The 23668-nt window shown below is 40.2% G+C and overlaps 1 protein-coding gene across 3 annotated transcripts; it reads left to right on the forward strand.

Moving 5' to 3' along the window:
• The first annotated feature begins 4038 nt into the window (after window positions 1-4038).
• Window positions 4039-23262, forward strand: LOC145488405 (integrin alpha-4-like). 3 transcript variants are annotated; one of them, XM_081467257.1, is made up of 32 exons: window positions 4039-4326; window positions 6584-6720; window positions 7683-7801; window positions 8484-8628; window positions 9143-9250; window positions 9727-9807; window positions 9950-9994; window positions 10083-10126; window positions 10659-10733; window positions 11052-11104; window positions 11422-11503; window positions 11785-11896; window positions 12433-12521; window positions 12950-13040; window positions 13231-13276; window positions 13842-13949; window positions 14383-14438; window positions 15202-15386; window positions 16230-16358; window positions 17119-17198; window positions 17396-17555; window positions 18070-18165; window positions 18653-18723; window positions 19010-19093; window positions 19247-19352; window positions 19645-19758; window positions 20026-20076; window positions 20732-20800; window positions 21043-21156; window positions 21921-22016; window positions 22403-22528; window positions 22970-23262. In XM_081467257.1, the coding sequence occupies exons 1-32, from the start codon at window positions 4157-4159 to the stop codon at window positions 23042-23044; spliced, it is 3117 nt and encodes a 1038-aa protein (XP_081323383.1). In that variant the 5' UTR covers window positions 4039-4156; the 3' UTR covers window positions 23045-23262. The 3 variants fall into 3 exon arrangements, with proteins under 3 accessions (XP_081323383.1, XP_081323382.1, XP_081323384.1); XM_081467256.1 differs by having other exon boundaries at window positions 22403-23262; XM_081467258.1 differs by lacking the exon at window positions 6584-6720 and having other exon boundaries at window positions 4169-4326; window positions 22403-23262.
• The last annotated feature ends 406 nt before the right edge of the window (window positions 23263-23668 follow it).

Below are 23668 nucleotides of genomic sequence, written 5' to 3' on the forward strand. Positions count from 1 at the left end.
AACCTACAGTCTGTAACCCAGACTTTGCCAAGCCCTTCCACATGCGAGGATTTTTCTATGGCTGAGAGCAATCTACAGAAAGTCGAGCAACAACTTAATGAACTTCATTATCTTGTTCACTCGAAGGGGAATATGCAAATTACCAACAGATTGTCACTTAGTCAAGAACGCCTACTCCAAGAAAATATTGCTCTTGAAAATGAGGTCAAGAAATTAAAAAAGCAGCTCGAATATGAACGTTTATCGAATGCAAGGTCATCTAACACAGTAAAAACCCTAGAAAATGGACGGGACAGCCTTGTTACAGCCATAACACTATTAAATGATGACCAAACTAGGCGAACACCTACAAACGCCGCGTCACCTCAGGTCGATAAATCGTCACCTCTTCATCGTGATGATAACACGGGTTGGTTAACTGTTGGCGAGCGGCGGGTAGAAGCTAAATCAACCATAATTTTGGGCGATTCGACGATTAAGTATGTCGACACCAGAAGAATGAAATCTAAAGGGAAAAATAGGTCCGCACTGCGTACTTTTGTGGGCGTTGCGTCCTTTTCTGCTTTTTTGAAGTTTACAGGTTAAGGAAATTTGACTGGGCTGCTTATAAACGGGCTTCTTTACCGGGATAGGGTGCTGTTCCTTCCCCTTCTTCTTCGCGTTTTTTACCCACAAAACAGGATCTTGGTAACTCTTAGGGGTTCTTTTCAAGCACCCCATCCTCCTTATGTGTCTCCCCCAAAGGCTATGATGCGCAGTGAACTTCGAGGTTTTTGGTAATGTGGTGAGACACTTTCTCGATTGTATGATATCTTCTCGGTTGAAGATACGACCAAGGAGAAAACGAGGAAATAAAGTCTTAAATTCTATCCCAATTAAGATCAGATATTCCAAACACCCTCAGGTCAGTTAAGGTATGATCACCTAATTAAATCTAGGTAGTGCCACATCTTACGGAACCTCTTGTTAAAAGAAGTGTAAAATCTTGAGTCTAATTAAAATTGTCTTCGTATTGACACCAAAACGCACCTTTCAATAAGGTGACTCCAGTAAGGTATGGAAAGCCGGCCGCCGTGAATGAGGCATCTTCACGCAACGCCAGTTCTTCCATGCCGCAGAGTATCATTTCTGTTGGAGTGCAACATACAGACCCCAAGTCCATCGCTACAGCCTTGAACGGTTACTTCGTGTCTGTCGGGAGAACTTTGGCAGAAAAATTTACTCATTGCTTTAACTATGGATCTTTTGTAATGTTTAACGCTACTAAACTACCGAGTGTTACTTTTAAGTTGCGGGGAATAAGCGAGTCCTTTGTTTTCAAACAACTTAGCGCCCTTAAACGAAACAAGGCTATCAGGTTAGATAACATCAGTGCCAGGTTACTGAAATGTGCCTCTAGATCTTTAACTCCATCTTTTACTAAACTTTAATTTGAATTTATCTATTCGCCCCAATGAATTTCCTAACCTTTGGAAATGTTCCAAAGTGTCAGCTCTTTTTAAATCTGGGGACCGAACTAGTCCGTCTAATTACCGCCCTATTTCTATCTTACCAACTCTTAGCAAAATCTTAGAAAGGACCGAGCATCATCAAATGTATATGAGCACCTTAATCGACATAATTTATTGCTTAGTGATAAGCAGTTCGGGTTTCGCCCTAAACATTCGACAATTACTGCTATTTCTAGTCTCGCCAACGAAATCCTACTAAATATGGAATGAGGCAAGTTGTGTAGTGCTGTATTCTTGGACCTATCTAAGGCCTTTGATACCGTTGTAGCTAAATGGTTTGAATCGTATCTCAGTGCTCGTTTGTAGGGGGGTCTTACAGTGTACATCCTGTGGCCCTGAATTATCTGATATGTTGCCCGTTACATACGGTGTGCCCCAGGGCAGGATTTTGTTCCTTATTTATATAATCTATTTGCCCACCGTCATCAAGCACTCTAGATTAGCCCAGTATACTGATAATGGGGTACTTTATTGTAATTCTTCAAATCCAGCTGACTTGGAAAGCGCTCTCAACGACGACTTGCTTGCTATTGCAAATTGGTTAAATGATAACAAGCTTACTCTTAACGTCGATAAGACCAAATCCATGCTCATTGGTAGTGATTTTAGATAAAGTCAATACTGAGTAGTATATCGGTGTCTGTAGCACTGAAGTTAAGGGCGAGGAGAGTTTCTAAATATCTAGGAGTTGTACTGTCCTCTAATTTTACATGGCCGGAACATGGTGAACATGTAAAATCTAAGGTGAACCAAAGATTAGGTCTTCTGCGCAGAATTAAACACTTACTACCATTTAGTGCACGCCTCTTTTACTACAAAAGCCTCATCCTTCCAATCTTAGACTAAGCTGACATGGTATGGGCGACAAGGATAATGCCGCTCTAATGAACAACCTACATTTGCTACAAAATAAGGCTGCTAAACTTATTTTAGACACATCTTTGCATTCTTCCGCAACAGAGGCACTTAGTCAACTCGGTGGGGTTGAGCTTAGAAAAACGGAGGCTCTTTCATCGTTGCCTCGTTGTTTATAAACGCGTTAATGGAATAACTTCCCATAGTATGAAGAACTACCAAGAAACAGCGATGTACATAGTTACAGTACGCGCAACAAAGACGATCTTAGACTTCCATCTGTAAAACGAAATTGGGGAAAGCAAAGAACTTGTTACCATGCCTTCAAGGATTGCAATAATTTAGATAGAGATTTAAGAAACTTTTGCACCACATCCGATTTTAAATGTAAATTTTTGGAATCATCCTCAGTTATGTAATTTCTTTTTCTTTCTGCATTATTTTAGTTTCAGAACATGCATATTTTACTCCTTTATTTATGTGATTAATGATATATTTAGAACAGGACCTCTCTGTATAATATATCACCAGTAGGTGAGAAAGCTTCCTGTAATAAATATTGTTATTATTGTATTTAGGAAAAGACTCCGCTATTCTCGATTGTTCGAAAACAATTAAGTCTGCTCTGCTCGTAAGGTAACGAAAATATTGATGCAGTTTAAATGAAAACAAACTCAAATGGATTCATGATGGTCGGGTTTTGCCCGTCATGAGATTAGAACTTTAGAGACTTTCTCAAAAATCAGGCGAGAGAATTAGGAAAGACAAGATTACTACGACCCTCTGTGATTTGCCATGTTAGCACCATAATGTTACTGAAACGTCTTTGAGGAATCCATAACTATCAGAACCTACGTGTTCTCTATTACTATAAAGTTTTCCTGAAGGAAAGTGCGCCTTTATTTAAAAGGTCAACACTGTTGACTTTTAAATACAGCGTGGCCGAGTGTTTTAGGGCACTGGTGTTGTAATCCGGAGGTCCCGTGTTCAAGGCCCACCCTGCCACTAGCGGGATTTGTTTCTTGGTAGTCCCGAGTTCAAATCCTCCGCATCACGCTTTGTAGATGCTTCTCCAGGTGGGATGTCAAAAGAAAAAAAAAAGAAAAAAAAAAAAGTCAAATGTTGCTGTTTATAGTGGTCAATGCGCTTAGCTACACCTAGCTAGTTCACAGGCATGCCACTTTAAATGAAGGAAGCAAATATATCAACTAAACGTAATAGGCTGAAAAATCCCAACCGGCGGGAGGCAGACCAGTTGGCATGACCGAGGAGCTGGGATTTTAACTATGTTACATTTACTTGAAATATTTGTTTCCTTTGTTTCAGTGGCATGCCTGTAAACTAGCTAAGCTTAGTGCTTGTACAGCTAAGTGCATGACCACTATAAATAAGATTTACATTTTTACATTAAAGTCATTTTACGCGGGCAAAGGAAAGGAGTGGTCGCAGTCCAAGGTGCCATTAACATTTCAGACGGCGTTCAAATTTTGAATGTGTTGCTTTATTGTTGCATTATAAAGTTATAGTCCAACTTATTCCCCATCTGACCAGACTAGTTCAATATAGAACTGCGTTGTATTATTCTATTTTAAAACAAATGATTAGAATAGCTATCAGTGAATAATCAAGTGGCAATGTCGCCCACAATTTGGCGCGGTCTCTTGTGATATTCCGCCGGATGTGACGTCGTTTTCGTAGTACTTCTGGTTTGAGGTAGCTTTGTTTACTCCAGACTTAGTTTACTTTCGTTCGACAAGAGAACTCAAACTTCAGAATTTAATCATTTGACAATGGAGAACAAAGTACCATCGGCTGCCTTGTATATAGTATCCATTTTAACACTTGGAAAGGTGTCGAGCTTCAACCTGGACATCGAGTCAGCAGTTATTTATGGCGGACCAGACCAAAGCGAACTTTTCGGGTACACAGTTGCAACTCATTCTCACAACGGGCAAAAATGGTGAGAACTGCTTAAATTGTTTCATAAGTATGCTAAAATGTTGTTGTTTTAGCTGGTATGTCCTTTAGCAGTTCAAAATATTCCGTTTAGTGATTTTTGTATTGTTTGTCTGTGTTCAATATTTCGAACGGGAATTCCGAATGGAAGCCCTCTATCCGAGCGTATTGTTGTGTTAACGTACTTGATTTTGCCTAGACTCTATTGATCAAGATGACATTTCAAGTCCGGTGGTTAAGATGATTCTTTAGTGAGAAAGATCACTGATTCCCACAAGTTCAGAAGAGAGTTTTGGAGAGTTTTCCAGTCGACAAAACAATGTTGGTGTCGAGCAAATTCGTGACTTCAGCGTTAAGCTGAAGATCGCTCAAGCACAAGAAAGCAGCTTATAGCTCTATAAATACTGCTTATCAATCTTGCTAGCTTCAATCTTGACTTGAATCTTGTGTTAATACGTTTACAGTGCACTTAAATATCGTGGCATCCATCAAGCTGGGGAAAAAACTGAATTGATGTCCGTCGCTCGTGTACGCTCGTTTAGTGTCATTAGACTGAAATGTTTGACCTCAGCTGTCTATCTCTTCAACAACTGATTGTTTTGTGTAAATGTAACTGAATGTTGTAGAGAATTGGATTACAGTTTTCGGCCTATCTTTCATCGGAAATTTTTCGACTTTATTAGCGTCTCGGCGATCCCAATGCGCATTATTTTTATCGTGTTACTAATCGGCTGCTAAGTCAATTACGACAATTATACTTTGTAATAGTCTTGGAAGGTCACTGAAGCGCAGCGAATGAATATTTCTATAAAAAAAAGAAGTGTGAAACAATGCGGTGTTCTTTGAAAATCCAGAAAAATTAGCTCGACTAAGAACTGGCGTTTCAGCATTTCCCCAGTGAGTGCGGAATGTTTTCACACATTCTCTCTTGAAACGTGTTTAGAATTGACCGCGCATTTGACCTGATTGTGTCACTTATAGGCGTGACGAAGCAATTCGGGAAGTATTTAAAGTATTTGTGTAACATAAGAGCATATTATTCTTTTCCATATGATTGCTTTTCCGGGCTCAAGAGTCCTCATGAGACCGATGAAAATGAGTGATGTGATTGCTTTTGCCCTGTAAAAGCGCTAGCGTATTCATTGCTCAAAAACTTGCCAAATAAAGCGAAAAAATTACTTGCCAAGCTTTGCAATAAAATAAAAGAAGCGCTAAGTACCCTAGGTCTGTCGATATTTTTTCCCAGTCCCTCTCTCGGTCAAACCCCGCCCATATGGAAAATTCACGTTTTCAAGACTAGTGGGTGTAGTGGGTGTAGCGGGCATGAAAATAAAAACAATTGATTTGCGGCTGAGCACTTATCCGTCGCGAAGATTTATTTACTATATATTGGCTGCTGGGGCGGATCGAGTATTTGGTGAAGGGGGGTTCGAAGAATTGTTCGCCGAAGGAAGACCCTTCTAAGGAATCCAAGGCATGCTTCACCCCCCCCCCCCCCACCCCTCGGAGTCTTATTTAGGTTCTCGGAAAGTTAATTTCTGGCGTTTTGAGGGATAATTGTTGGTTGTTTAATATCTTTGAAATCATCTATGTTTTGAGCTATTTAAACAAGGACTGCGCTGAGGTATTTACAGTAATGCTTACCTTCCGTGATGACGCACTTGCTAGCGGTTCGAAAAAAGGATTAATTTGCTGCTGTCTTTTCGACATAACTCTGACGGACTTCAAATTAAACACTGACTCCTTTGAGAAAAGTGGTTTTCCTTGGGCTTTCGTGCGCGATGGCCGTCGAAATCTTCGTGAACGATTACACAACTCGATCTGATTGACAAAGAGGCTCAGCTTCTGGCCTAAGCTACGGCTCCTAACCTTTGATGTCTAGCGATAGAGAAACTGTCACTTTTGGCGCAGTGTAGAATTTGACAGGAGCATGCATGTCACGTGTTATTTTACCAAATGGGCAAATAAAAAATGGAAGTACTTAAATAAACGGATTTTAGACTAAACGAGGCATTCAAAACCAGTAAAGGACCCTCGTCCATCAATAGTATTTTTGCTCTTTTCAAGTTAGTCTTTTTTCATAAGATGAAATATAATATTTGTTAGCGATGTTTGCCCACAAAGGTTCTCGTCAGAAACGGCACATATTTAAGCAATTTTTCATCTCATTTAGGGGTTCGAACGAACCACCCGAACCACCCCTGGATCTACCCCAGGCCGCAGCTCTCAAGTTTTGTTTTCTCACATTTTATGCTTGACAGGCTTCTGGTTGGAGCACCTCTTAGTAATGTAACTTCAGCATTTGGAGGGGAAACCTTAGAGAAGTACGGAACTGTGTTCAAATGTGAATACAAACCTCATTCAAAATCATGTACGGAAATCGCAGTAGACCATCGACGTAAGTCAATTAAATCTAAATTAATGTTTGTTTATCTGACCATTAAATATGAATAAATATGAAGAATATGTTTTGGACTTTGCCATTATAACAATGGCTCAAGTGCCTCTGTGCAACAATGAAAACAGTTTTTGTCAAAATCCAGAGCAGTTTTATGGAGTCTCTGTGATTCCCGCTCTTTGTTCATGGGTCACCCATTCTTTCTACGTTCGTTATCTCAGTGCCCTCTAAAAAGAAGTCCTAGAGGGAAAGATTAAAATCTTGTTTCTTAATTGAGGTGGGGCTCTACCTAAAATATGCCACAACAGATTTTGTTGTCACAACCCTGATTTTCATCAAAACCCTAACAAACTATGTATCACTGAAAAGCTAATTGTTTGCAAATTACAAATGCTGTGTCAACTATTCAGTGTAACTTAACACCGGGCTCTCAGCAGAGTATCATATGTTGTGCATGACCCCTGTGCACTTGAGAAAAGATGTTTACGTACAATTTAAAGCGAAAAATGTCTTTTTACGAGTATTCTAAAGTAAACAAATGTCCAGCTGTAATAAATGAGCGATTTTGCAAAATTTGAAAATGCAGAGCTCTGACACCTATACCTAAAGTTGAAACGTTAATTTTGATAACTTCTATCCAAAGAATTTTATGGCAAATTCCCTCATTCATATCAATTAACCCAGTGGGCTAGCAATCCTGAAAATTTGAGGCCAAAAGCTTAAATCCTTCTTGAGATATTTTTTCTCAAAGGTAAAAATAACTCGTTTAGAGAAAACGAGCTTGACCTTACAGGGAAATATGCCTCTCAAAATAAGACTTCAATACATAAGATTCAAAAAAACAAAAATTCCAAATTTCTACAGAATTTCAGGGAGAACACACCCACCCCTCCCCCCCGCCACCTTAAGCCTTCACGGTAGACAATACTACAGTAACTCGATTGAGGAACTCTTTATTGCAGCCCCAATCAAGGAACAACATCAGCTGGGAAACGAAACGATCTCAGTAGAAATTGAAAAGAAAACTGAGCAGTGGCTTGGGGCGACGTTACATAGCACTGGAGAAAACGGGGATGTGCTGGTAAGTCCTAGTATACAAGTCATGTCTAGGCAGGTATACAAGAACTTGCAGCCAAGTGTTATTTGAGTTCGGCGGGAAAAACGCCCGTTGTCGGCCTAGTCCTTCACGGCCGAAGTAGCCGCAGCTGTTAATTAAGCGTTGGTACCGACCCAGGCTACAGCAGGTCACACTCGTAGATCATTCTGGTAGTAGAAAACCCAGCCACGTATTGCTTCTTTCTGTAACCGGACTTTTAAGTAACTGTGAAGATATATTGTATTGTAACAACAGAACACCGTGTAAAGACTAAAGATGCTCTTTTTGGGACGATTGTTTAATGTTAACGTTTTTCTTTAATGAGCTAGTAAAGTTTATTAAAGCCGGTTATTTAAACAAATTAGACGTGTTTTTTTTTGGCCAGATTCACTAGCTAAATCAGGTGAGTACTAAATTTCGTTTCAAGACGGATGAAAAGAAAACATATAAATGCTAATCGAAATTGAGCTTGTAATCTAACCTCTGCATTTAAAGTTTCTGTTAAGACTAGGAATTTGTCGCGTTGGATAACCTTGATGGGCGGAAAAGAAGACACCTCGATTTTGCCAAGCAGTCTTCCTACGTCAGAACAAAGCGGAGACATACCTTTCATTTTTATTGGCCATTAAATGAAAATGAATTAACGAGTGCAATTTATTTACTTCAGACATGTGCTCCAAGATACACGCATGCGCCTTTCACCGACAGGGAAGGAATTATAGATCATAGATGGATCTCCTTAATAGGAAGGTGTTTTCTAATATCCAGAGATCTTTATGGACTTCAAGGACCAGCGGTCACTCCGTGTGAAGGTACACTGTAGCAAAACTGGTTTGATATAGTTTGCTTAATCAAGGGCGAAATTGTGAGAAATTGTGAGAAACTCCTGAAATATTAAACGTCTTCCTCCTGCTTGTTATGATCCGTCGCCAGTTGTTTCGAGTTCTTCCTGTTCAATCGTTCGTTTGGTTTAGCATACACTGCGTCGCTTCATTTGGTTTCGTTCGTTCATTCGTTTCCCGTTTGTTCGTTCGCTTGTGCACAATCGTTCCTTCTTCCTTTCATTTGTTCGCTTGTTTCGTTTCGCCCAGTTTCATTCGTTTCGTTTGTTCAATCTGTTTTCGGATGGCCTATTGAAGAATTTTTACTGATGTTACTGTTTAAACCTCTAACGAACCAATTATTTCTATCATCAAGCTAAAAAATCTTGGGAAGGTTAATCGTACCATGCCCTTTCAATATTCAGAGTCAGTATATATTTGTATTCATATGATCGTCTCTTGTGCTCAATCAGAAACTGATTATGTATTGTGGTTATTTTGTCAGGTAAAGTAGGCTATCCCGAAGGCGATTGCCAAGCAGGAATCAGTGCCGAGTACACTTCCGATGGTGAAGATGTAGTCATGGGAACCATCGGAGTTAAGCAATTCCGAGGTAACACTTAATTCGCGTATATATATATTTTTATGTGATTTGGCGTTCGCTTTGCGCTATTAAGATGAGTAATTAGTGTCAAAGGGTCATGCAGTACAAACAACCAATCAAAATAAAAAGGCAACCGATAACTGAGGAGTGAGACCAAATCCAATCCGTTGGCTTTTAAACAATTGCCCGCGCTTAACAGCGCTTGTTTCACGTCTTCTCGGCGTCAGTTAGTATCATTTGCATGATTTCTGCGGCTTGCGTAAGTGTTTTCCCGCGTTCAGCATCGTTTCTAAGTTTTCCTGCGCTTAGCACCGGTTACCCGTTTCCCCTCGCTCGTTTTCGCGCGCTTGGCGCCGTATCGGTCAGGTGGGTTTTACTACGAATTTAAATGTAACTGCATGAGAAAAGTCTATACAATTTGTGCAAAGAGATGGAGTATTTCGGTATCCCGTCTGAAATCGGTTTCTCGTCTTGTCTTTTGTCAGGTGGCTTGGTTTCCTATAACATCTACGAAAAGCGGACAAGTTTCTCCCCAAATGTTTCTGTAGGAAGAGATGATTACATGGGTAAGAACAAATATGTATTTGCTCAGTCTGGAGCCATGTTTTCTCGGCATTAACACAAGAATGGCAGATAATGGAAATCATACGGTAGCCGTTCGTTTTTTTTTTTAATATCGCAGTTTATTAATGACTTTTTATTCCCCAGGTTACGCAGTCTCAAGCGGACATTTCTTGAGCCAAAATTCCCTGGGTATGTTTTCTTCCGTCAATGCCGTTCGGATCACTGTTTTACAGCTCATCATAAGTAATTTGAACGTTTTTAAATCGTTTCCCTTTAGAATTTGTTGGAGGTGCACCGCGAGGCAACAGTGTACAAGGAAAAGTAAGTATAAGCGGCAAGTAGTTGAGATATTTTGAGAAATTTTATTCTAACGAAGACCACCTCGATTTTTTTGACACTGGCCTCGTAACAACAACAATCGCTTTACCATTCTGAGCTAAATAGCAAGTTACAACGACAACCAGCGGGTACCTCCCGACACATTAGCGATATCTTGCCGACCAGTTACCGATACCTTACAGACAACTACCGACAACTAACCTTACCGATACCCTACCGACCATTGCCGACAGTTCCTGACCAGCCTTGATAACAACTAACCGATATGTTACACATTCTCAACATTTGACTTAAAAATACTTTTAAACTAGTGATGCTTTCAGATTGCTTGCCAAGTGCATCACTCCCGACCGCGACTGCTAAAGAATACTTTTACAAATGAGAATATATCTCATTAAATGGGTAGGTGTATGGTCGGATGGGTATCCTGTGGTGGAGAGATGGAATAAATCTAGGAGATAGGGTTACAGATGACGGTAAATAACGATTTTCGTTCGTTTCGTTATACTTGTAGGTTCTTATGTTCTCGATGGACGATAAATCTGCGATACAAGTGACATCAGAAGTTTCTCCACCGCAGGGGATCACAGTGAGTAAAAAGAGAAATGAAGCTGGCCCACACGGAGCCTTGTTGATCTTGTAATAGTGAATGGGCTGGACTCCGGATCGAGTGGTCTGGGTTCTCCTTGCCTTTACACGTTGAGCGAAATGCATCGTTTCCTCTCACAATACCATGTACCTGCTTTGTATCCTGAGCCTGCTATCCAGGGAGGGGTGGGGGGGGGGGTTGCAATATTTCTATTCGCTTTATGCCACAATAAACTGGAGTCAGAGAAGAGTCCTCGTGTACAACTCTGAAATGAACGACGCAGTTTTATTATTTTTGATTTAAAATTTCTTCTTTCAGATCGGAAGTTACTTTGGAAGCATACTTTGCGTAGTTGATCTGAACGACGATAAGTGAGTACCTTTATTTGATATGTCTTACGTACATTTATAATTGCACGCAGAGAACCTCGAGAATCAGATACAAGGAACGGCACAACACGTCACGCGCGACCTCACACGATCTCGCGAGGTGCAAGAACTTTTCCCGTTATCCGCTTCAGAGAAAGAGAGACTTCTGTCATTGCACCCCAGCGTTTTTGAATTAAGTCTGCGAGTGCTCTAGCTTAAAAAATTATGTCATATTACTTACTTTGCGCCTGCACCCCCTAATCGTTTTTGCTAAAAGAGATCGTGTTCATTTTGGGTTTAAAATTTTTCTCCTTCTTTAGGTTTTCAGATCTATTGGTAGGAGCGCCCCGGGCCTTTAATAGGGATGAAGGAAGAGTATTTGTTTACATTAACAACAAAAACGTAAGCTGTGCTCCTTTGTTTTATTTTTCCTAAGGTGTATTTATGCGTCCGTCCGTCCGTCGTCCAATCTGTCCTTATTCGTCTTTCTGTCTTTCCTTGTGTCTGTCTGTCCATTCGTCAGCCTGTTTTTCTTTTTGTCTTTCTATCTGCCTGCCTGCCTGCCTGTCTGTCTGTCTGTCTGTCCTTCTGTTTGTCTGCTAATCAATTCGTTACCCCATCGTGCTCTAAATTATCTTCGCTTGTGACCCAAAATAAAAGGCCTGTTGTATTCTCTATTTTAGGGTGCACTCAATCTTCAAGACGCCCTTGGTTTAATGGGTGATGACATCCCGTTCGCTCAGTTTGGTAGAGCGATAGCAAGGGTCGGAGACCTGAACAAAGATGGCTTCCAAGGTACATATGAAAACCTTATGTGACCATTGGGTGACTACATCTTATCTCCCGGTCTTATATTGATGTACCACAAGGCGTCTGATATTCCTGTAGTTTCGCGCGGAAAAGCGAAGTAAAGGAAGCGGGAGAAGATCGCATAAAAAAGGGAAAAAAAACTTTATTTTAAGTGTCAAACGTATTTAGCACTATTGTGCTAATCGGGAATTCTGAGAAAAAAACAAACAAAAACAAAAGCTAAAACAAAAACAAATATTGTCCAACTGGCGGGAAGCTGACCAGTTGGCTATTGAGATTACGCGGTCCAGGGGTTGAACTCGCGACATAAAAGAACAAATCCAGATAGCGGTAGGGTGAAGCCCTAAAACATTCGGCCACTCGGCCTCGCCGCCTCTTACAGATTTCCAGATTCTCAAACATAAACTAACACTGAACGAAATTTATATCAATCGGTAATAATAATTTGAAAACAGGTTATAATGAAACATAGGAGGATGTCCAAAGCACTTAATTTAGTAAAATCTTATTCTGATTGACAGATATTGCAATTGGAGCACCCTTTGAAGACAATGGTGCTGTTTATGTTTACCACGGCTCAAAGGAAGGTATCAACCCCGCTTACAAACAGGTAAGAGCACAGCTAACTCCTGTTTGATCATGTCAAAGTTTTGTGGGTGTTTTGGTTTGTGTTCACGAGGCATAAATTGAACCCAACCGGACTTCTAGCCTTGAGGTCCAACTAAAGCATCTCGAGTTATTTAGGCCTAGGACAAAATTACCTTTAAATTGAAGGGAACCTCAGGAATATAAAAGTTTACTAAAATAGAAAAACACCAAAAAGATAGTAATAAACCATAAAGGAATTAGGATGGTTAAGGATGGAGAAGATTGACACGGATTACAAACGACGAACTTGAAAAATTTAGGTTAAACTTTTCAAAATACACCAACCATGACGTAGTTCCCTTAACGTACCTAATCAGCTCAATTATCCAGTTTAGATCAGATTCTCCGTCATTATGGATTCTTGTCTTGAGTTGTTTTGGTTTCTTGCAGAAACTCCTAGGTTCCTCGGTGGACTCTGGATTAAGATTGTTTGGCTCAGCTGTTGCTGGAGGTCTTGATATGGACAGCAATGGTTACCCAGGTACATGTGCGAGACCATGAATATTTAGAAAAATAGTCAGTAAATCGGCAATTCTTGTGGTCTATCCTTTCCTTCTGGCGTACACGCGAAAACAGTCAACTTTACTTACTATCAAGTTCTTGAGAAAACTTCGCGAACACTTATCGCCATTAAAATCGATTTTACAGTCAAGTTCTCTGTCTTCTTGCAGATGTCGCAGTTGGTGCATATGGGTCAAATAGAGCAGTTCTGTTTAGGTATGAAAAGACACGATTTTCAAACTATTTTTGCCAAGTACTGTTTTTAGCACAAGTTGATGTTGAGAGAAGAAACTATTGCTGTCTGACAAGGAGTGGAGCATTTGACTTTTGGAGAGAGAGGGGGGAGGGGAGGGGGTGTTGGGTGATTTGATACAAGCACGAACATTTTTTTAATCCTTTCATGAGCTGGGAAATTTTTTTCTCGGGAAGTGTATATGCGTGATATATTGTTCTCCATAGAACATTCTTTCGCTCGGCTCACTGAACGTTGCGTGAATTTTTTTTCAGCAGTGGTCGTGTGCAAGAATTTTTTGGTACAAGTATGCTTGCAGGAGATTTTTTCAAAATCCCCCACCCTCCCTCAAAAGTCAAATGGTTCACCCCTACGTGACGCATACTCTGATAAAGCGCGGGATGACGACTGATGACCGAATCAAACATTTGCTCTCTGATTGGCTTATCCCACTTTTCCGGCATGATGATTGGCTGGCTAATAACTTCGTTATTTTGACTTGTGTGAAAACCGTCCTCTCATTTTGCTTATTTACGTCTGAACTATCAGGACTCGTTCGATTGTTAACGTCGAAGGAAGTATCCAGCTTAGCAGAAATCAGATCGTTGTAGAAAGCAATGACAGCTTGTGTCGTCTAGAAGGACAGTACCATAAATGGTAAGTTTTTCAAAAAACAAGAAAATAGTTTTGAAGACATGATTGATCATCGCAATTATAAACGCAGCTTAAGCAGCTGTGAAATTAAAGGCTGAAAAAAAATAAATAAATAAGGCCTGAACGGGATTCGAGGCCATGACCTCTGCGATACCGGTGCAGTGCTCTACCAACTGAGCCATCAAGCCAGCTAGGAGCTGGTCACATTGAGAGTTCGTAATATACCCTTAGATGGTGAAGAATACAAGTGAATATATGAAAGACCATACATTTGAATTGCGAAGAAAGATATGAAGACATGATTGATCACCGCAGATATATACAAAACGTAAGCAGCTTTGAAATTAAAGCCTGAAAAATAGGTTTGTTTTCGTAGATTCTGTAGAATATTGCTTGATCACTTTTCAAATCATTATTTGATTTGTTTTCCTTTCAGCCTAAACCTATTAGTGTGTTTTACAAACAAAGACAGTGGACTTACTAGTTATGCAGGTAACATTTCTTCCTGTGCGCCATTATTTTTACGTGACATTGGTTGGTCAGTTCACGCAACTGTTCTGTCAAGGCAACAGTTACAACTGTGTTACAGCTTTCACCTCAGTAGTAGTAAACATTTTTTGCATACAACACGAAACACTTCGTGACAGTGAGTTGACTATTTCATGACGAAAAACAACAACTTTTGTCTACATTGTGAACATGTAGCTGCACGTGACATTTTCGCGAGATGAGGACTGCGCATCACTTGCTAATGAGGGCCTCCCGGGAGGGGGAGAGGGGAGAGGGGAGAGGGGAGAGGAGAGAGGAGAGAGGGGAGAAGCATGCTCCCTTGATCCTTTGAAAATTTACTGACAACATTGTCACATAATTCCGTCTTATTTCATATGATTTTTATATTTCCTTGGTACGTTGATTTATTTCATTTTAATTTTAATGTACCTTTTTAGCAGTATTAGTTCTGAAAAGTCCCCTTGGGGAGTGCTAATAAAATTTGTACTGCACTGTCTCCCTTGTTGCCAATTAATAAATTCTATTGTTCCCTAAATTTTTTCTCAAAGTTCCCTTAAAAGTAGAGATATCCCTTGTTCCGTCAAATTCATCCCAAAAATATCCCTTGTTCCCTTGAAATAAATGACTATGTCCCCTTGTTCCCCAGTACCTTTGGTAATCGTCGCTAATGAAGGAAAACCTCCTCTAATCGCGGTAGGTTTTCAGTCTATGAAAAGTCTTCATGTTTTACTTTTCGTTTTTGTAGGCCTGGAGATATCCTATACAGTAGATTTGGATCGGGTTAAAACTGTGAGCGGAACAGACTCTTTTCGCCGCATGTTCTTCATAGATGAAGAAACGAAGGAAAAAGTATTTGTGATAAAGGGAATGTATAATCTAACTAAACAAGGAGAAAGTCTCTGCTCCACGCCCAGGACTGTGTATCTCAAGGTACGTCCAACTAATACTATTTATACCACGCTATAGAAAATACAGCCAATCAGAATGCCAGAAAGCTGTTGTATATTCGACGTTGTTACACCCAACCTTCTCATCGTGCGTTGCGCGTATGTCGCATTGATTGTATGGGCCACCGTATTTTCTATGGCATGGTATAAAATAGTTATTCAACGCTCTCTCATGGTATACCATGGAATATCCCACGTGTCACTCTCATTTCCTTGGTATACACACTCGCCTAAAGGCTCCGGCATGTGTATACCGAGAACATTTAAGTGATATACCACGGTATATAGGAGAATCTTTGTTTACAATATTTGCCTCATTACCATAAGCGATACAGTTTCTGATGGAGCTACAAAGAGATTAATACTGAATATTGAAAGGGCACAGCACGATTAACTGTCCCAAGGAATTTGAGCGCGATGTATAGAATACTTTTTGTGCGACGAGGGTTTAAAAGCTCAAAATTTTACAAAGAATGTATGAGCTCATTAGCGCTTTTGCCACACATAAATTTTGATGTTTTTTAAAGCCAATTTCTCCTCGAATATTACACCCAAAGAGCCAAAAATTTCACCACTTACTAAGTTTCACAAGCTCTTTACGTTTTTCTAGTAAAATCGTGTCTAGCATGATGCCTTCTATGCGCAAAGTCGTATGTTAATAAGGCCGAAATGTAAACAATGACGTCAGCAAAGATTCGCCTATACCACTCGAGAGCGATGCATAACTAATACGTATTTATCCTTGTTTTATATTAAAAATCTGGACTTTTTTTTTCTCTGAGAAATATGGAAAGATGACTTGAGTGTTTTTTGTTGTTCTGTGAAGGAAAAGGACAGTCTTGGAGATGTCGCTACTTCCCTTTCATTCGATCTCGAGTTTGGTTTGGTGAAGTCTTGTGGCAGGGATCTGTGCCCGATGTTAAACGATTCTCTTTACACAAAGCACACGGCAAAGGTAAGACCTAAAGGGCATTTCACGATGGACCACTTAAAAATAACGCTTCCTCGACTATAGGAAGGATTTTTACTTTCATACACCAAGATGCTTTCCCTGCGAATGGGAAAGATCCCGCGTTTGCATTCCCCCTTGGCGTTTTATGTTTTCTACTTGAAAGTTGATTGTTTCGCGCTGGTTTTGAAACAATTTGTTGTTTCATTTTTTTTTATGTTGGACTTTATTTAATAATATCTCTAGAACAAAACTGTTAACAAAATCATTAATAGGCTTTCTTAGAGCTGTTTTCAATCGAGTGTTATAAGATGAGAACCAAAGTGATCACTTCAGCCAATCACAACGTACCATGACAATTCAGTAAACCAATCGAAACTCCGAGCAAAACATGTAACCAGGCCCCACAAAGCGCGGGAAACCATGTGCGAGGGAGGTACTTCTGATTGGATGACAAAATGGCGTGAGGTTTTAAAGCCAATCGCTGTGCTTGGTCAGTAACGGAAAACCAAAAAAATGCGACGATCAAGTAAACAACAATTACCTCTCTATTCCGTTTTCCGTAGAGCTTGTTGCCGTTTACTCAACTCCAATGAGCTCTAACCAATCAGAAGAAAGTGGCTGTCGTCTTAGCCAATCATATCCAGCACAAATCCAGACCGCGTCTTTCGTTTCCCGCGCTTTTCACAGCACTAGTGCCGAGTCAACGTACTGTGCTTTCAGCAAAGGACAATTCGTTTCATAACTCTCTTCTTATACCTCACAGGCTTTCTTTATCAAAAGATGTAAGAATCGAAAAGTCTGTGTACCTGATATGACTGTCGATGGAACAGCTGTTTTAGTAGGGTAAGTAGGGTAGTGTTGATCTTCTTCTTGTTTCGGTCTACTCCATGAGTTAGTTTCTACATAATGCCTCTTAACAGTGTAAAGCATGTGGTGTTTTACCCAAGCCTTGTGGTGCGTTAGGTTGGCGTCGTGTTGAACGCATGTACGATGTTAACTACGAGACTCCAGCTAATTTACTGCATGTCTACTTCTAACAGGTATGACGGTACTCGAACATTTGATCGAAATCTGCGGATCGGTCTTGTAAAAGACTTGATTTTACAGCTCACAGTGTCAAACAAGGCCAACGATTATGCTTATTACTCCAAGATGTCGGTGAAGTACCCGAGATCATTAGGCTACCAAGGAACTAGTGAAGTAAGTAACCACATAGAGTACTTCAATGTTAAGGAAACTAGGCGTTTGTTTTTTTTATATCCAAAGGTATTAGTTCCTAAAGAAACTGTTTGGCTGTTTCGGCGGACAAGTGAAACACTTGGCTATTTGTTAACTCGAAGTTGGTTAAGGTAAAATTAACCGCCACACCGAGTTTGTGAAACAGACCCTTCCATCAATAGTCTCTACTCTGATGAAGAGCTAATGTAAAAAACGTCAGCTTCACACTGAAGCTCGCTATGGCGGTTAATAATTTGCCTTTAACAGCTTAAAGTTGATAAATAGCTATGTGTTATCTCCTTGACTCTAACTTAATCTGTTTAATTTTAAGAGCAATCTTTAATCGATTTTCAAACAAGCTATTAGTGTTTTGGACAATAAACGTGACAGTCGTTAGTTACGGTGTTTTGACTGAAAGAGAAGTAGTCGAGTAGTCATTTTGTCATTTTGTGCTTCATGTATTTATCATCTCCGATCCGCCTTTTTATATTTTCAGCAGTGCGAACGTCAACACAGTTCAGACAACGAAACTCAGTCCCAGCTGTCTATCAGCTGTGAGGTGGGAAGAATGGCTCTTCCGGGACTTAGTGATGTGAGTAGCTTCGGTTTTTATTGATATTTCTGAGGACTTTCTTTATGACGGAATCTGTCTGCCTGGTTAGCTTCTCTCTTCATTAGTATCTCGGTCACACATCATCGGTTTGAACGAGCTTGTATAGCTCTTAGACGTGACGTGTCTAAATAAAGCATTGTATTGTATTGCATCCTTCTCAGTCTCCTTGCAGAGAACGCTCTTGGAATAGCTAGGCACACAAAGTCTCGTGTTGGCCAATCAGGAACGCTGTCTGCGCGCGCGTATGGACCAGTGGCGGGAAAATTCCGAAATCTTTTCGGAACTTTCCCGCCAACACTTCTTAAAATATCAAAAGCGTAAACATTTTAGATAATGATAATGAATTGTGCTACTCATTCGACTTTCAGAAGGTTTTAAAACGTTTTGACAGTTTTTCTAATTAGCTAAGTAGTGAGGAATTTTTTTCATTACGAGGACTTTAGCCCTTGTTTTTCTTTTACCTCAGAAAAAATTCACCCTCAAGTTTTCAGCAGCTTCGGTAGGAGAAGATTTCTCTATTATCGTCATGGCTGAAAGGTACGTCAAACACATTAAAATAATGATTCTGTCAGGTCATTTTTTTATTCTCTATCGCCAGAAAATTCCGATAAACATGTTGCTATAATCAACGTCCTAAATTGAACCTGAATTTGTTGCGAGAAATAAATAGAGTTCTTGAATATGGCATCGTCAAATTTTCTGCAAACTCGCAGATGCTAAGCAACTCCCTTTTATCATCACAACGGTCGATTAAACGTTTTATAATTACAATTTGTACACTATCGGGTGATTGCTTAAAATGGCTTTGTGATATGCTTTTCAGTCAAGACATAGATGCCAATGAAAAAGATAACAGTAAAGAGTTCTTAATTGCTGTGAAGTATGAAGCAGATCTTGTGATCAGAGGGTATGTACACTTTTTTATCTTATTTCGATTGAATGTCGATCACACCAAATATTCTGTCTCCAGAAAACATGTTCGTAAGATATGGAGTCGCACCGTACTGCGACGAAAAGCTGTTTGTAGTTAAACTTCTCAAACATTTCTGTCTCTCTGTAGTTATTCAAAGCCGGACCAGGTCATTTACTCAGGAGATGTCAAATCAAGGGAGAAAGTCGAGGAGTTTCAAGAGGAAATTGGACCCGAAATTGTTCAAACTATCAAGGTAGGTTGAAATCAAACTTACTTAGCAGCTCTAGATGAAAATCATGTTCACTTGCATTTGAAAACGGTAGATATATATACGGTTTGAGTGAGGCCGGTGAAGAACGCGACGTACTTATGCTTTTCTCGCGCGGATTGAGACAATAGTACGGTCCGGAATAAGTGTCCTCCCTCTTATGAAGCGCCCATGATTCTAGAGATGATAAAATTTAAATAAGCGCTAGGATAGTTATGATGAAGCCGCTTTGTACTCACCGCTCAGCCATTGATGTGCTATTCTTGTTTTGTTGTAGGTCAGTAACTATGGTCCTAGTGTGGTGGACTGGTCAGAAGTGACCGTAACAGTTCCTAATCTATTGAAGAAAGACGACCCGGACAGTTTTCTGATGTATTTACTTCAAGTTGAGGTAAGTAACGTCTGAAAAGTGACTTTAATTAATTAATTAATTAATTAATTTATCGTGTCTTCCAAAAATCAACTGAGTTTTCTCAAAGGTGTCATTCTTTCCTGATGACGACACTTTTCTGCCTTCCCATCACACCTCATTGATTAATATCCAGTCTCTTCACGGACGCTAAATGAAAGCGACTGGGCATGGCTCTGTTGAATAGGTCGACAACGGATAATTTTCCCCTGTAGATATACCTTTACCTTGGCATGTTGTTCTTGACAGGTTATTGGTTCTGGAAGCTGTAACGCTGTCGTCAATCCTCTAAACATTGAGGTAAGCTACAACCTTATACTGCGACAGACGCGGTGGCCTCATGGTTAGTGCGCTCGTCTCTGGATCGGTCAGGGCCGGGGTCAATTTGAAGTGTTCTTAGGCATGACAGTTTACTCTCACAGTGCCTCTCTCCATCCAGGCGTATAAATGGGTACTGGCGAACTTAAATTGATGCAGGGGGTAACCCTGCGATGGACTAGCATCCCATCCGGGGGGGAGTAGAAATACTCCTAGTCGCTTCATGCTACAGAAACCGTGATAAGCGCCAGCCTGTTGATCCACTTGGCCTGCATGTATGCAGACTTTTACTATCGTATACTGATCCTACCTTGATTTGAGAAGAAGATAGAAAAGTGAAGATAAATTTAGAAAAGAAAGTAAACTCAATTGTGTCAGACAGACAATGTCGCCATTAAATTACCTGTGGTTCAACTGGAGTACCCAAAATCCTCTCCAAACGTTTGAAGCTAGTAAGAGCTACTTCAATCCGGTTTTTGTGATAGCAATCGAAGATGAAGGGCATTTATATTAAGCAAGTCATCAGTTTCTAGTTGAGACCATGCCTTTGGCCAATGATTACTCACATGCAGCTGTGTTTAAACTATTAGAGATTCTATGAACTAACTGTATACTCACTCTCAACCATTTCTCATAGCCTGCCAACACCAATGGCTCAGTCATTAAGGAGAATTTCAAACGAGACAGGCGTGACACTACAAGACTGGTAAGAGCGCATGTTTTTTTGTAATAAAAGCGCATGTTTCTTGTCTTGCATTCTAATTTAGAATCACTTGCTAAAGATTAAAGTATTTTATTGCTGCTATCAATAACCTTATTTAGTCACTGATATGGCTCGTGAATTGACCTTTGGAATATTGTGTTTCTAGCACACCTTTTTCAGCGGTATCTTGAGACCAGAAAACTGTGCTAAAATGAATCCATATAGCTAATCACTGTTATTTGCAGAGCTGCGGAGAGGTGGGGTGCCAATCATTTCAGTGTAGACTGGGGCGACTGAGGAAGGGTGACAAAGTAGAAATCAAACTGATATCACGGTTATGGCAAAACACTCTTCTCAAGGTATTTTATGTCACTCTAAAGAGTTACTGTTCACCTCTGCACTTTTAGCGCAATCAACTACTAACTATAACAGAATTACTGCGCCTTTCAATAACATGCGGACTCTAAAACTCAAAGCTCAACCGACAAATGCGTTTTTCGCTACCGTCAATCAAATGTTCGGCGACTCCTCCCAGCTTCCGACCACTGTCGAGCACTGTGTCGTTGTCTGAACTGTGCTAAACGATTTGATTACCGCGCGTTCGGCAGTAGTCGGAAGCTGGGAGGAGCCGCTGAACATTTATTGACGGCAGCGAAAAACGCACTCGTCGGTTGAGCTTTATTTTTTGAATTTTAGAGTCTGCATATTATTGAAAGGCGCTTTAAACCGAAAGAACAGCTACTGAGTTTGTAAACCATAAAGAGACCATTGATCTATGCAGCCCCAGTCATAATTTCATTACAGAGCGGTTTTCAATTGAGTGTCGTAAAATCAAAACAAAACCAATTACTTACCAAGTAGACTACTCAGCCAATCTCAAACCGTAGTAAAACCAAAACCAAAACCAAAGTAATTGCCTGATTACTTTTGGCACTCAATTGAAAACCGCTCTATTGCATTTTATTTGTATTACCGGTGATTACTATTCAGAAACAAACAATTTATTTTATATTTTACTTAGAAACCTGTTTATTGACCAGGCAAGCAGTATTTTCTTAGTTTTCACTGTCAGGTCCTAAAAAATGTCATTATTTAAACGTTTGGTTCATTTCTTTGTTAACAGCTCGAAAAGTCGCCGATAGTGGAACTAGAAACAATCGCACAAGTCCAAGTTCCTTCCAAAGTCATGCAACCAGACGAATCAAATGACGCTGCGGTGGTATGGAATTATTTAATTGCTACTGTTTTTGCCCCGCTCCAAGGAATACGTCAGGTCCTTCAGCCATCACTGAATTATTCATGATTTGTTGATGACCGATAGTTTTCAACGAAGTGTATCTTTTCCTTAGTACTAAAAAGAGATAGCCGAGTGGCTTTGAAAGCACAATGCTCATGTCATCCAGAGATTCCGGATTGAAACCTTCCATCCTAGCTACATGAACAGGAGACATGTGACTTGTCTGTCGGCAATGCCAAGGCTACGAACATTCCAAATAAGCACTCTGCGGTCTTAAAATCTCGTTCGACAGAAAAGCTAACTATTCCCTTTCCAAATTACCATTTGCAGAAAGAAATGCGATTGTAACGTTTGTTTTTCTGTTGTAGATTATTCTGACAGCGAAGTCTGCGCGGACTGGTGGTAGTGGTAAATCGATCCCGTGGTGGGTATACGTAGTATCCGTGCTTGGTGGAATCATCTTACTGGCTGTCGTGGTTCTGGTCCTGTACAAGGTTTGTGTTCTCTGTTGTCTCTTGGGAGTTACTGTCGCTTGTGATGTTAAACAGATGATACGCAACGAATTTCAAATGTTAAAAAGCCCTTGTTACGTGGCCTAAGAGAGCGCTTTAGAATTTCTTGTCCTAAGGATCACCGAGAAACGCTGTAGTTTTCCTCTATGCAGGAAGGTTGTTAGCGGCCAGCCAAAATCATGTTTGTACTATAGCTAAATTTAAATTTAAATTCTAAATTCTACGGCTTTGCTTAATTTTTCAAAACATACTAGGTCGGTTTCAGGCGCGTGGCATAAAGAGGAACGTACCGGAGACTTCATCCTCACAAATAACTAGTTTTCAATTGACTGGGAGGTAACGCTTTAAACGTCGGCCCTCGCGACCATTCACACGTGGGTGTAGAATATATGCAGACGTTACTAATTGTGGTTCTTGTTTCAGCTTGGCTTTTTCAACCGCAAGAAGGAATCACTAGAGGCCACACCCGATGAGGCAGCGCCCATGAACAAAGTGTGAACAAAGACAATTGAAGAAATCTGCTGGACTGCTTCTCTGATGTGTAATCCCGGCACAAGAAAAATGTTCCGTCGACTACACAAACGAAACTTTTAACAAATGGATGTAAAACATTTAAAATGAACCAAATAATGGAGAATCAAGGCAAAGACAATAAAGAAGATTAAAGGCTCTTACTTAGTGTAGAAGACACAGTTGACGGTAAACAAGAGAGGAGAAAAGGACAAGAGAACGAGGAAAAAAATGAAAAAAAAAAAAGCTTTGTGAGGCGTTGTGCTGTTGTGACGTGTCCTATGTTTTCTACAACAAGGAGCCAGACTGAAGACAACAATACCCTAGATGATGATTTTTTTTCATTCTCCACACGCTTCTCCTTAACGATATATTGATAATTGTTAGGAAAAGTCAGATGTCAACCTCTCTTGCCAAATTAAGACTACACCAGGATTGGGCGTAGATGCATGCGATTAAGGGAAGAAAAACCGCATGAAGAAGTTCTTATTGTAAATATTACAAGACTAGGCTGGCTATTTCCGTGTATTATCAGAGCTATTTTTCTATTTATATATTACGGTTATTTTTCGACTTAGCTCCTGTAGACGGAGAAGCGACCTACAGAAAATA

The sequence above is a fragment of the Orbicella franksi genome, chromosome 5 (genome assembly GCF_964199315.1).
Source record: "Orbicella franksi chromosome 5, jaOrbFran1.1, whole genome shotgun sequence".
NCBI lineage: Eukaryota > Metazoa > Cnidaria > Anthozoa > Scleractinia > Merulinidae > Orbicella > Orbicella franksi.

Bases quoted from the DNA above. Each gene is read 5' to 3' on its own strand.
- LOC145488405 (XM_081467256.1), top strand. From the start codon at position 4,157: ATGGAGAACAAAGTACCATCGGCTGCCTTGTATATAGTATCCATTTTA. The intron at 19,759-20,025 runs GTAAGTAACGTC...TGTTCTTGACAG, and splicing joins TGTATTTACTTCAAGTTGAG to GTTATTGGTTCTGGAAGCTG. The intron at 22,017-22,402 runs GTATGGAATTAT...TTTCTGTTGTAG, and splicing joins AATCAAATGACGCTGCGGTG to ATTATTCTGACAGCGAAGTC.